A 12,094-nucleotide genomic window follows, 5' to 3' on the forward strand; every position below is an offset into this window, starting at 1 on the left:
ATCTATCAAGTCTGTCATTTATGAACTCACTAATAAAACCATTACCAAGTAATATATTGCATTCTGACACACTCCTTCCCATGCCCTATAATTACCTATTGCCCATTCACAATAATCCAATCCAGATTCAGCATCAGTAACTTTCCAATTTACGTAGACTGTGTTTTCTTTCCAAGAATCGAGATCGTCTCCTGCAACATCAGAAGGATTGGGTAAAGATTCGTCGTCATATCCTTTCACACACACACACACACACACACACACACACACACACACACACACATATATATATATATATATATATATTTCTAGATTTTTTCTATGTCTTAAGTCTAAAGTTACACATGCTCATGTTTTTACATATTACATATATACCTAGGAAGTCTCCATCTAAAACTTCCTCGATGACGGGTGGGGTAAGGTCCACTAGAATTTTATCGGAGTACGAAACACCTTGTAAACCAACAGAATTTTTGGCTACAGATGTGACGTAAATATAGGAGTTATGCGTCAAGGTTACTTTGGAATTAAAGGCAAAGTTTGACAGTCCCACACTCTGAAAGTTCTGTAGCTGCGTTCCTCCTCGTGTGAAACCTGAAATTTAGAGGTTCTGAACTTTTTACCAAATTAGGTCCACATTTGAAAATACATGCATCCTGCATAGAATATAATTTCTTCACTTCGAAATATAAAGATCGTTGTAAGAGATAAAACCAAATATACCGCAATAAAACGGAATTGTATTTACAAAGGCAAACCAACAATCACAGGTTTTAAAAGAAAATATTAAGACAAGAAAGGATACTATATTCCGGTTACAACGGAGTAACAATCAGCTAACACAAGGTAAATTAGTTTTGCTTTCAAATACGTCGACAGTGTGTGGTATCATCATGCCTAGTGAGGTTCTTCTGCAAGTTCTTATATTACATTTGTTCATGACCAAGTGAAGATGACGAATAAAGATCAGACATAATTCGATCTAGTTATATCTTGTATTTGCAAATTAGATCATTATTCAATGTAACAACCATAGAATTTCCGAAATGCTGACTTTAATTGAGACTGTTAAAAGCCCTGGAACATCAACTTATTTGTCAATAGCTTGTTTCGATTTAAGAATAGATCATATACAAAACTTACTCTCACGCAACAAATCAGTTGAGTGACATAAACAAATATGGAGGCGATAAAGGAATATTGCTACACAAATATGGGAAATTGACCATGAAAAGCTAAATCATCTCGTTTGCCATAAAGTTATGGTGTTAGTTTGCCATTAACATATATGTGTAATATAATATCCAAATACGAAACAGATATGAAATACTCTATATTGCATTTTATTTCGAGGTCCCTGGCATATGTTGAATCGACATATGAATGATAAATACCAGCATATGGTGTGAATTATTGAAAGTGGAATATTAGATGTAAAGATGCATTTCCCCCCAGTGAAATATCAATCACATTATTTACCTATAGCCCACAGATACTCCGTGATGGAGCTTACATCTTCCACAAAGCTCCAGGAACCATGGATTGAGCCCCATTCATGTAAAGAAACCACATGGGCTTGCACCTGTAAACCACTTGTTCCATTGTTCTTGTCCCTCGTTACATGCTCAAATGCTATATAGTCTACAAATATTCCAGTCTTGTCATCAACACTGCCTATTTCAAAGTTAGTAGATGTTTTCATTGCCGTAAAATAAAACGTATGTTTGTGCCATGAAACTTCCTCCCTAGCTTGAGAGTTTTCATTGCCATCCCCTCTGTAAGCCTTGGTGTAGATGAGGAAAACGTGCTTCTTGTCTCCAAGTTGTATGAAACCTTCTTTGTTTGACTGTGTGGAACTGCTAATGGAAAGATGGCTGGAGAAAAAGCTTACTCTATATAGTCCACCAACCACCAATCCATTAAGAAATTGGGTCACACTTCCCCTGATAAATAAAAATGACCGTCCGTCCCTAGCCAAATTCTTCCCAGAGGAAACAACTGCCACACATCCTGAGTAGGATAAATTCCAACTGTTGGGTTGATAGTCCACAGTGATGTTGCAGATGTCAGTTGTATTGACAGCTGATGACTGCAACACATTTGAAGCTATTTCAAAAGATGGATTGGACAAAATGTTGCTTCCACTGTGTAAAAGATATTCAGGTTCTGGTGGGGTAAGGTCAAGGGTCACACCATCAGACACAACGACACTTGATTTGTAACCAACATTATCAACAGCATATACTTTATTGTAGTAAATCTGACCTGTAAAATAAAATTATATCACTGTTGTTCATCGAAAAATACTTGACTTACTTAAAAACCACATTCCATATAAAAAAATATTCTTCAAGGAATCTATAACTGGAGTGTTAACCACATTTAAAAGGAAAAGTAATTAAAAAAGATATATGGAATATCCTATTTTTATTAATCTAGCTTCAGTTTAAAACGGTTAGATGTCACAGCCTTGCAATATAATTACCTCCTTTTAAGACAATTTGAAGTGTACATGTATTTACAAAAATTCATTTTCATACTCTGATTTAATGAAGTCTCCAATATTCTAGACACCGATGTATGTAATCCTACAGCTTCCCAACCACGATATCTACACTCCACATCATCATGCTTCTTGGCAATATCACGGGTGGATCCAACACACCAGTTGTACAGTTTTACTCCGGAACCAATGTCCGAGAATCCATGCCAGTGTGCAGCAACTACATCTGACTTGTTTTGGAACTCCAAGTCGTGTAAACCTACGGTTCATAAAACATGGCTATATGTAAATCTTATACGTTACTAATTTTGATGCACCAGATGCACATAATTCTATTACTTTTTCAACAGTGACAGATTGAATTTTTCCCATTTAATAAAAATTGGTATTTTCACACAGTGAAAATAACGAAAGCATTAATTGTGAAAATAACAAAAGTAACTGCTTACAACAATATCCATCCGTGATACACAAGATAACCTTTACTTTACATAATATATAAATATCTTTTTTTTAATTTGAATACCCGAACTGAAATTTAACTAAAGTTATTGTTCAGAGGTATTTAATTCTATATATTTTGCATATTTCGTAAGGTACTAGATTTCTGCTCAATATTGTTTTGAACGTCAACATACAATGATGAAAACATACAGCTAAAAGTGCAAATGGAAAAACCGAAGAAGATATGATAAATAATTTGTTGTTGGATATAGAATTTGTTTCACTCGTAAGACACGATCTTTTAATGTTTTCACTCATGCTTCACACTCGTTAAAATATCAAAATAATCTTGCCTCACTCGTAAAACAAAATATCAAACATCCTCTATTTGCCTTTGTGTTTGAAGTACCATTCACAAAAATAGTGAAAATATCAATAAATATAAATATCTTATTTTTTGTCAGTCGTGTTGTTTTCCCCTGGAAATATTTACATGCTATTGATAACCTATGATGCATCAATTTGTCTACAGATTACTGATAAAATAAAAAAATAATGATGACGAAATGAAAATCAATATCTTCTCTTTCATTGTTAGATATCGTATCTTTACCAACGAGGTTACAAAAACACAAAACACACATGTATATACTAGTTTGAAATATGGGCTTGAAATATATAAAAACAATGCCAAAATGAAAATGATCAATTTCTAACAGGATGTCTTTACCTATTCCATCAAACACAATTCCCTCCACAGGCTTGGTCTTGTCTGGTTTGAAGCCGTCAGATGATTCTGTGTGATGAATATCTGAGAATCCATAGGCCAGGACATTACTGTAGTATGTGATACCTGGCAGCAGATTAGAGGATCGCATAATGTCGAATGACGTCTGAGTACCTTTCAGGTCTTCACCAGTGTCCATAATGTCATGACCTTTCAAACATATTAAGTTCATCTTATACACCAACAAACAACAGCAAAAAACAACAACAAAAAACAAAAACACATCACTAAATACAAGAAACCTGAGTATATTCTATGTCAGGAAGCTTTCATGTAAATTTCAACTTTTCCGGCAAAGAAGATTTTCACAAAACGCGATTTGAAAAGCTCGCTTGAACTTTCAGCTCAGGTGATGTAATGGTTGGCCTAAATATCAGATGCCCTTTTTTCTGTTTGTTAAAAACAATTCCAAGTACGAACCTCCAGGGTATGAGCTGATATACAGTCGGAATGTCTTAATTGCATTCTCAGCATCCAGAAATTTATTCTTCCACTCCACCGTGAAAGGAAAGCCCCCCTTCATGAAATCTTGATCAACAAAGTTGCTTCCTAACATCTTCTCTCGAACCTACATAATGAAGTAAAATCAGATTTATAATGAGCGCACGCATTTATCATATTTGTGATGCATGCTTTAGATTTAAGGTGAATTAATCCCTCAATCAACTTTGAGATGACGACTGGGATGACATCTGGTGATCACTGACTATAAAGTATTTCACAGAATTTCAAAAATGTATTCTTCCGAAGACCAAGATTTCAATTTTGTTGTTACAAAAATTTCAAATTAATGTAATAAATCATGTTTTCTATATGAACGTCTTTCTTTGGTATGAACGTTTGAGTTTATGAAATGTACTACTGTCTAAAACAGAACATATATCAATTGTACAACTTACCGCACTGCCTCTTATGTTTGTTACTGCAGGTTTCTGAATTGCAATAGTGACGCCATCAGATTTAAACACTGCGTAAGTATTTTCATCGTACCAAACTTTCAAGAAGAACGAATACTTGACTGTTCCTTTTAGATAAATACCTACATGTAAGAAATTGATATCATATTAAAAGCTTGGTATTTGCATAACATTGCAAGTTATTCTTTCTACTTCTATAATAAATATCAGCGAATTGAGTGAAATTATTAGAAATCGCGAAAGCTTCCCCAACTTGCTCAAGAACATACCATGTTCTGTCTGATATATTTGTTTCATATTTCGTGCAGCATCATGCCATATTCTTTCAGTTGCCTGATTAAAAATTCCCTCTGGGGTTGATTTTTCTGTGTACCCTACACTCCATTGGTACCTGTCAATGGAAAGGTGGGTATATAGATTAACCCTATTAAGCATACACCCATTTAAGTACTCATTAACTTGAATTTTTAAAAATTAACATGTAAAAACAAAACCCTTTTCACCAATTGAATAATTACCTTTTCAGCTGTTTCATGATTTCACATACTTTCATTAGGACGTTATCCTGCTATTATCACATAGAGATACATGATGTATCATCAAGGTGAGGGTAAAAAGACGTATTTTCATTGTGATGTGATAATTGCGGAACGCTTTGACCCAATGTTAGGTTGTATTGGCAATCTAGATCGTTTTAAACTTTAAACGAGACTGTTGGAACCCCTGCACCAACAACTTGTTTGTCAGTAACCTGCTTCGATTTAAAAACTGACCATAAGCAAGTTCTTACGTAATGAATCAGTTGAGAGATATAAAATTAATATGCAGACCTGTGATAATGGAATATTGCTACATAAATATGGGAAGTTGAAGATGGAGATGCTGGAATAATCCCGTTTGTCATAAAGTTGAGTTGTTAGTTTGACGTTAATATAGATCTACATTCAATAAAATATCTCAGTATGAAGCAAAAGTGGACGACTCTGCGCTGTCTTTTATTTCGAGTTAACTGCGATATATTGAATCGACACATGAATGAAAACTATTTTTGTTAATAAATAATACGTCGTCGATATATCTAAATGTCGAATTGAAGGCCACAGCAAGATATTTCTTTTCTTCTTACGTAGAAGTTTTTGAATAAGTTCTGCTTCATATGAATGCAAAAACAGGTCAGCTAACAAAGGAACACAATTCGTGCCCATGAGAATTCAAACAGACTGTTGAAAGACCTGATTCACCGAAGACCCCGAAAATATTGTCAATGAGGAACTCCATCATATTTTTCATTATATTTTTAAAAATGATATCTAATTTCTTATAATACTGTATAGTATCAGTAATTGATGTTTTGACACTGTAACATTATATGTCAATAAAGAATATCTATATTTATTTCATGTTTTTTCTTTTGTTTTGTGCAAGGTGCTTGAATGTGTATATTTGCAGAAAACTGACTCATGGTCATGGCTTTTTCCGACACAATGATGAATTGCAAAAATCCCCTTTTTATCATACTATACAATCTTATATCGCTAACTAGCGACATTTTCGGTCACTCATTACCCTTACAGAAAATACACTGAACAGTAGTCTCAATGCTGAAGTGTATCATGGGGATCCGGGTTAGAATTTCTCATCAGTACCCCTTGCTTGTCGTAAGAGGCGAATCGGATGACCGCAAAACCGATGCCCTGTGTCACAGCTGGTGTGGCACGTTAAATATCCATCCCTACTCGAAGGTCGTAACTGCCGAGCATAGGCCTAAATTTCCCAGCCTTCACCGTCATATTTGTGATAAATTCTCGACAGGGGCGTTAAACAATATAAATCAATCAATCAAGGAACAAGTAAATACCCTGAAAACTATATGAATATATTTTTATCGTACCTATATATATACAGCCCACAAGGTTTTAGCAAGCAAAAGCAGGCTTTTATTTGCAACCATATAGCTTTATATAGTCTGAATTATATTTCAAATCTTGCTTTCAAACTATACTCAGTAATTTGACCACTTACCACTTTGGACCGCTCCCAAAATTGTTGACGATGACCCAGTGCCCCTGTAGCACTACGTTAGATGGAGTGTAATCAACGTCATCCGTTCCACTACCAGCCACATCATACACTTGTAAGATGTTGTTTCCATCTAGAAATAGAATAAAGTTGTCTTACATTAAGCTAGAATAAACTTAGTAGATCATACGTGCCTCTCTAGAGGGTAAATATTTATTGTATACTTGACCTCTTTGCAAATGAGTGGCTACTTACTATTTGAAGATATGTCCTTGCAAGCTGTTTGTGGGAGGTGACAGACTTTGTCCTGTGGGGCACAGACACAATGACCCTCACAGGTCACAGCTTCACATCGACGAATCAAATGCATGTCTCCTCCTGGGATTTTCTCAAACTGGGAGTGGATGATTGCACTGCTCAATCCAACCTATAAACATTGATATGAAATAAAAGCATAAACATCAATTGACATTCAAGATTGTCTTGTGTATATGTACATGTTAATGTGTAACAGGCAAAAAGTAAACACTGCTGCATGTATAATCAAGTTGAACACTGGGTTCCCCCATGCACATACTGTAGTACACATAGTTGAGGTAGTCAGTGAAATCATGAGATATTAAGTGCATTTTCAGATTTCCAAGAATGGTGTTCGATCCAACAAGTACGAACGTTACTCTTTCCATTAAAAAGGATAAAATAAACGCTCCAAACCAGCCTTCACCATTAAGGGACTGTCTACAGAATGTACATGCTGACATAAGGTACAATGTGCCCACACACTGATGTAATTATAGGTGGTTACCTTGTTTACCGCCCACATGCTGACATATAGGTACTTCTGATTGGCATCATAGCTGCTGGTCTTCACTTTAGATGTCTGCACGATGCCCTCATCATATTTATCATCTCCAGAGCTGGTGTATTGTACTCTAGTTTCCTGGCCTGGCTCCTGCAAATATAAAATCAGTATTGTTCTTTACAGGAAATACATTTCTTCAGCTGAAAACGCAGATGACCTACACCATTTCCATCCAAGAAAACAATTATAATGGAAATATTTTATAAAATACAATTTTTTTCATAAACTAAATAATATAGCATCGATCATAATTACACAAATGCGTATAAGAAATCATTCTCTCTGTCTAGAATGTATTTTCTTCTTGCACTGCTTTGAACAAATCTTAGAATTGATATCCCTAAGGTGGTGATATCCGAATGTCAGCGAAAATTACCCATTGAGATATTTCACAACATTCAATCAACCTACCTCATTCAGGTCATTTCCCATGAAAGTTGATCCCACATTGATAAAGTAGTGGGAAATCTTAGAGTGAAGGTCAGCAAAACCTAACCAAGCCAAATTAATGGCCGTTTTCTCCCATGTCATCCAGCTTTCACTGTGTCTTGTTAAATTGGCTGCATGATCAGTTTTAACAGCAAACATTCCTGTTCAAGTTATAACATGTGCTTATCAGAACATGAATGCTTATTAGAAATTACGTTTTAAATAAACATTTACTGGATATTTGGACAATTAATATCAGTTGATTTTTTTTATCAGAACTACAACAACTCTCTCCCGTACATTTTAACATCTCTGATGTCGCTGTATCGCATACACAACTCAGATGTGATGATTTACTACATACCTCTGGATGGCGGGGTCGAGTCTACCATTGTGCCTTTAGTGGTCGCAGTCGTGCAGATCTGAGCACCGTTACAGGAAATCAAGGTGACATAGTACGTCACACCATCATGTAATTTTAGACCAGTCAGAATGAAATCTCTGGCAATCCCATTCACCTGCAGAAAAATGTAACCATTGTTTCAAGGCTATCAAATTAACTATTTCACATCAAACAAGAAGCCCAAGGGCCATATCGCTCACCCGAGTCACCTTGGCTCATAAGATTTTCCCTATATATTTGTATGCAAGACTTTGATCCCCCTTGTGATCCTATCATACCCCTGGGGGCATGATTTTAACAACCTTGAATCTGCATTATGTCAGGACACTTTCATGTAAATCTCACCTTTTCTGGCTCAGTGGTTCTTGAGAAGAAGATTTTTAAAGATTTATCCTTTATATTAGTATGTAAAACTTTGATCCCCTATTGTGGCCCCATCCAACCCCCGGGGACCATGATTTTAACAAACTTGAATCTGCACTATGTCAGGAAGCTTTCATGTAAATTTCAGTTTTTCTGGCCCAAAGATTATTGAGAAGATTTCTAATTGACCCAACCCCATTTTTGCCTTTTTGTGATTATCTCCCCTTTGAAAGCGACATGGCCCTTCATTTCCACAATCTTGAAAGCTCTTCACCAAAGAATGCTGTTTGGCAAGTTTGGTTGAAATTGGTCCAGCGGTTCTTGAGAAGAAGTCGAAAATGTGAAAAGTTTACAACAACGACGACAGACAACGAATCAATTTTGAGCCTTTTCCCGGGTAAGCTAAAAATGTTAAGGCTAATATTCAACGGATAAAATATTTGGAATAGCAAAAATATGACCCCCCAAACCCAAAACAGAAGTGTATAAAGTATATGAAATCAAAATTATAAAATGAACATATCTTCCCTTCTTGAATGGATAAAAGATACTTTACCTTGGTGGATGCCAAGTCAAACTCTCCTCCAATGTGAGACTTAACAGAGAGATACTGTCTCTCTATGTGTGAGTCAGCATCATTAACGGACCACTCCACTTTCATCAGAGTCCTGTAGAATTGAGTATCCTGTACAAGACTGAACGCTGACGCAAACTTTGGACCATTAGAGATGACAGGGGCAGTGGTGTCTACCAGGAATCCGTTGGACGTCGAATCAGTAAATAAACCTGTCATAGAAAATGTCAAGACATATACACACAAGTATATTTAAGGTAACTGATTTGACCCCCTGTGACGTTTTGAAACTTTTGTATTCAGATTTACAAATTGTTTTATATTTGACATATGCTTTCCTAGATATGCTATAACTCAAATAGCAGACTTACCAGCTTTGTTGTATGCCCTGACAGTAACATAAATACGCTTGCCAACCGGAAGTTCTGAAGACATATTGAAAGCCATCGCAGTCATAGTAAGATGAACTTTCCTTTCTGACAGGATATCATTTCCTCCGGGGGAAGTTCCTGCCCACCAAACATAGTGGTCAAGTCCAGACTGGGGATCCACAAAACCCTGCCACTTAACTCCGATGTAAGTTCTGTAAAACAATTTGGTACATGGTTAATGATGATATGTTGAAACCTGTTTTAAAATAAAATAAATTGTGTGAAGGAATGGACGGGGTATCACACTGACAATGTAAAACAAAACAGGAAATTATTATTCGGAATGAAAACAAGGTTAGGATTCAGAGTGAAATGGAGTGAAAAGGCATTGGCAAAGACAGGTTGCATATACATGAATTTTCATCCTTTTATAAATATTCTTAGACTGTGTATATCCCGACACGGTAAAATCAGTACACGTGTATATATTGACTGTTACCTGATGGACTGATATTCAGTATCACGATCTCTTGTGCCATCCATCACCAAACCAAAACTGGGTGGACTATTGTCCATGATGACCCCATCAGTCAGCACAGTTGTACACAATTCTGCAGTATTACATGCTGTCAGTGAGGTATAATAAGTCAAACCAGCACCAAAGTGAACCTGCTCCAGCCTAAATGAATTCACTATTCCTAAAGCTTGTCTGCTAACAACATCATCACAATTTGGACAGGTGCCAACACTGACGTAGTACACTTGAATGGCTGAATGTGGGTCAAAAATTCCTTCCCAATAAACATTTAAAGCAGACATATCCGTCTGGAAGTCGATGTCAGCATGGGCAGTTCCTGGTACTCCATCATAGATGTGTCCGGCTATTGGAGGTGAAACATCAACTGTATAGGCCCACGAAGTGGCCAAAGACATCAAGCCTGCTTTGTTGATTGCCTGTCAAAAACAACAGCAAAATGAAAAAGTAAAGAATATAGCGATTCTAAACTTTCTGTTCTCCTTATTCTAATTTTTTTGAAATCTGGTATTAAGGATGTATATCACACATGAGAAAACTGTTATGAATGAAAAGCGAAGGATATGTACAATAAACTAAAATCGAAAACTTTAGAATTTACTTTTTAGTGAAAGATTCATTTCAGCATAAAGTAATAGAGAAAAGAATTAAAACTGACAATCTATAAAATGACAGTCACATGGTAATCCACTGTGCTATTGACTAAGCTATGAGTTTCAAAAGATCAAGACATTAGGTTTCTTATTTATGGATCAAACTGAAAATTAGTATGCATGATGCCATTGCAAAGGTCTTATCACCAGGAATCTACACTGAAGTAAACTCATTTACTGTTCTAAAATCCTATATAATGATAAAGTTTTTTCAAAACAATCATGTCACAAATATTTCAACTACTAAATATCAAAGCCCTTACTTATCTGTGCTAAGAGTGATCTACCCTTACTTAGTACGATACAATTGTTTACATTTGATTCATTGGACACATAGGGAATAGAGCGACACATACAATAGTTCCGGGCTGTATAGAATTGTCCAGAACCAATATTACATAATCAATTGATGTGTGCATACTCTGTGATACCTTAACAGATATGTAGTAAGCATGACCCTCTTTCAGGTCCAACGGGTTCTGTTTACTATTCTCTCCACACTCGCTCTCTTCTCTTGTGAACGCCATGATGTCATCAGACCCTGGCTGTGAACCAATTGCCCACATAAAGTAATCGACAGTGCTCTCAGGATCAACAAAAACTTTCTTCCAACTGAAATGAAAATAATTCACCAATTATTTTACGGCGGTGTAGAATTTCAACAACATTTGAAATTCTCTAAATTCAATGCAAGTTTATCTCTCAAAAGTCTTCTCACCAAGCCTCTATTTCAGACTTGGAAACAATGTGTCTTCCTGAAATTTTGATTGCATCATCAGACTTTTGTGGAGGAGTTGTATCCACGCCTACTGGTCCAGATGTCACTGTGGTTATTCTTCCCGCATAGTCTTGAGCTATAAAACATTTGAAATGTATTGGTATTGACAGGTTGTATAATATATTTTCATCTTGGATGATCTCTTGACCTGTCAATATTAATTACAATACGTGTATCTTGATCAACAGTACAATATTCTCCTTAATTCCAGCTCGAGGTCCTTCATATCTATATCAATTCTTACCTTTGACTGTAGCGTAATAAGTGTGTCCACTCTGTAGAAACAGACCATGTAGAACAACATGATTCACTACCCCCACACTGTGGAAGGCCACCACGTCATTTCCCCCTATGGTGGTTCCTGTAAATCACAATAGTTATATCAAAAACATGTCAACACTTTTGTAAGTAACAGTAGAACCACAGGAACTATAGCAATGGTCATCTGTTTAGCTT

General features: G+C 36.0%; 1 protein-coding gene across 1 annotated transcript in view; it reads right to left on the bottom strand.

Annotated features, from left to right (window-relative positions):
* The window catches only part of LOC125645682 (uncharacterized), an 87,823-nt gene that overhangs the window by 8,948 nt on the left and 66,781 nt on the right, over nucleotides 1-12,094 (bottom strand). Inside the window, exons 32-50 of the mRNA XM_056141852.1 lie at nucleotides 11,883-11,999; nucleotides 11,579-11,714; nucleotides 11,292-11,472; nucleotides 10,172-10,626; nucleotides 9,673-9,884; nucleotides 9,284-9,513; nucleotides 8,326-8,479; nucleotides 7,944-8,122; nucleotides 7,476-7,622; nucleotides 6,926-7,097; nucleotides 6,674-6,803; nucleotides 4,921-5,042; nucleotides 4,634-4,773; nucleotides 4,155-4,302; nucleotides 3,678-3,884; nucleotides 2,541-2,762; nucleotides 1,480-2,265; nucleotides 376-594; nucleotides 96-191 (exon numbers count right to left, since the gene is read on the bottom strand). Of these exons, the coding sequence (XP_055997827.1) occupies nucleotides 96-191; nucleotides 376-594; nucleotides 1,480-2,265; nucleotides 2,541-2,762; nucleotides 3,678-3,884; nucleotides 4,155-4,302; nucleotides 4,634-4,773; nucleotides 4,921-5,042; nucleotides 6,674-6,803; nucleotides 6,926-7,097; nucleotides 7,476-7,622; nucleotides 7,944-8,122; nucleotides 8,326-8,479; nucleotides 9,284-9,513; nucleotides 9,673-9,884; nucleotides 10,172-10,626; nucleotides 11,292-11,472; nucleotides 11,579-11,714; nucleotides 11,883-11,999 (4,053 nt within the window). The remainder of the gene's footprint in view (nucleotides 1-95; nucleotides 192-375; nucleotides 595-1,479; nucleotides 2,266-2,540; nucleotides 2,763-3,677; nucleotides 3,885-4,154; nucleotides 4,303-4,633; nucleotides 4,774-4,920; nucleotides 5,043-6,673; nucleotides 6,804-6,925; nucleotides 7,098-7,475; nucleotides 7,623-7,943; nucleotides 8,123-8,325; nucleotides 8,480-9,283; nucleotides 9,514-9,672; nucleotides 9,885-10,171; nucleotides 10,627-11,291; nucleotides 11,473-11,578; nucleotides 11,715-11,882; nucleotides 12,000-12,094) is intronic.

Source organism: Ostrea edulis, chromosome 6 (assembly GCF_947568905.1).
Source record: "Ostrea edulis chromosome 6, xbOstEdul1.1, whole genome shotgun sequence".
Classification (NCBI taxonomy): domain Eukaryota; kingdom Metazoa; phylum Mollusca; class Bivalvia; order Ostreida; family Ostreidae; genus Ostrea; species Ostrea edulis.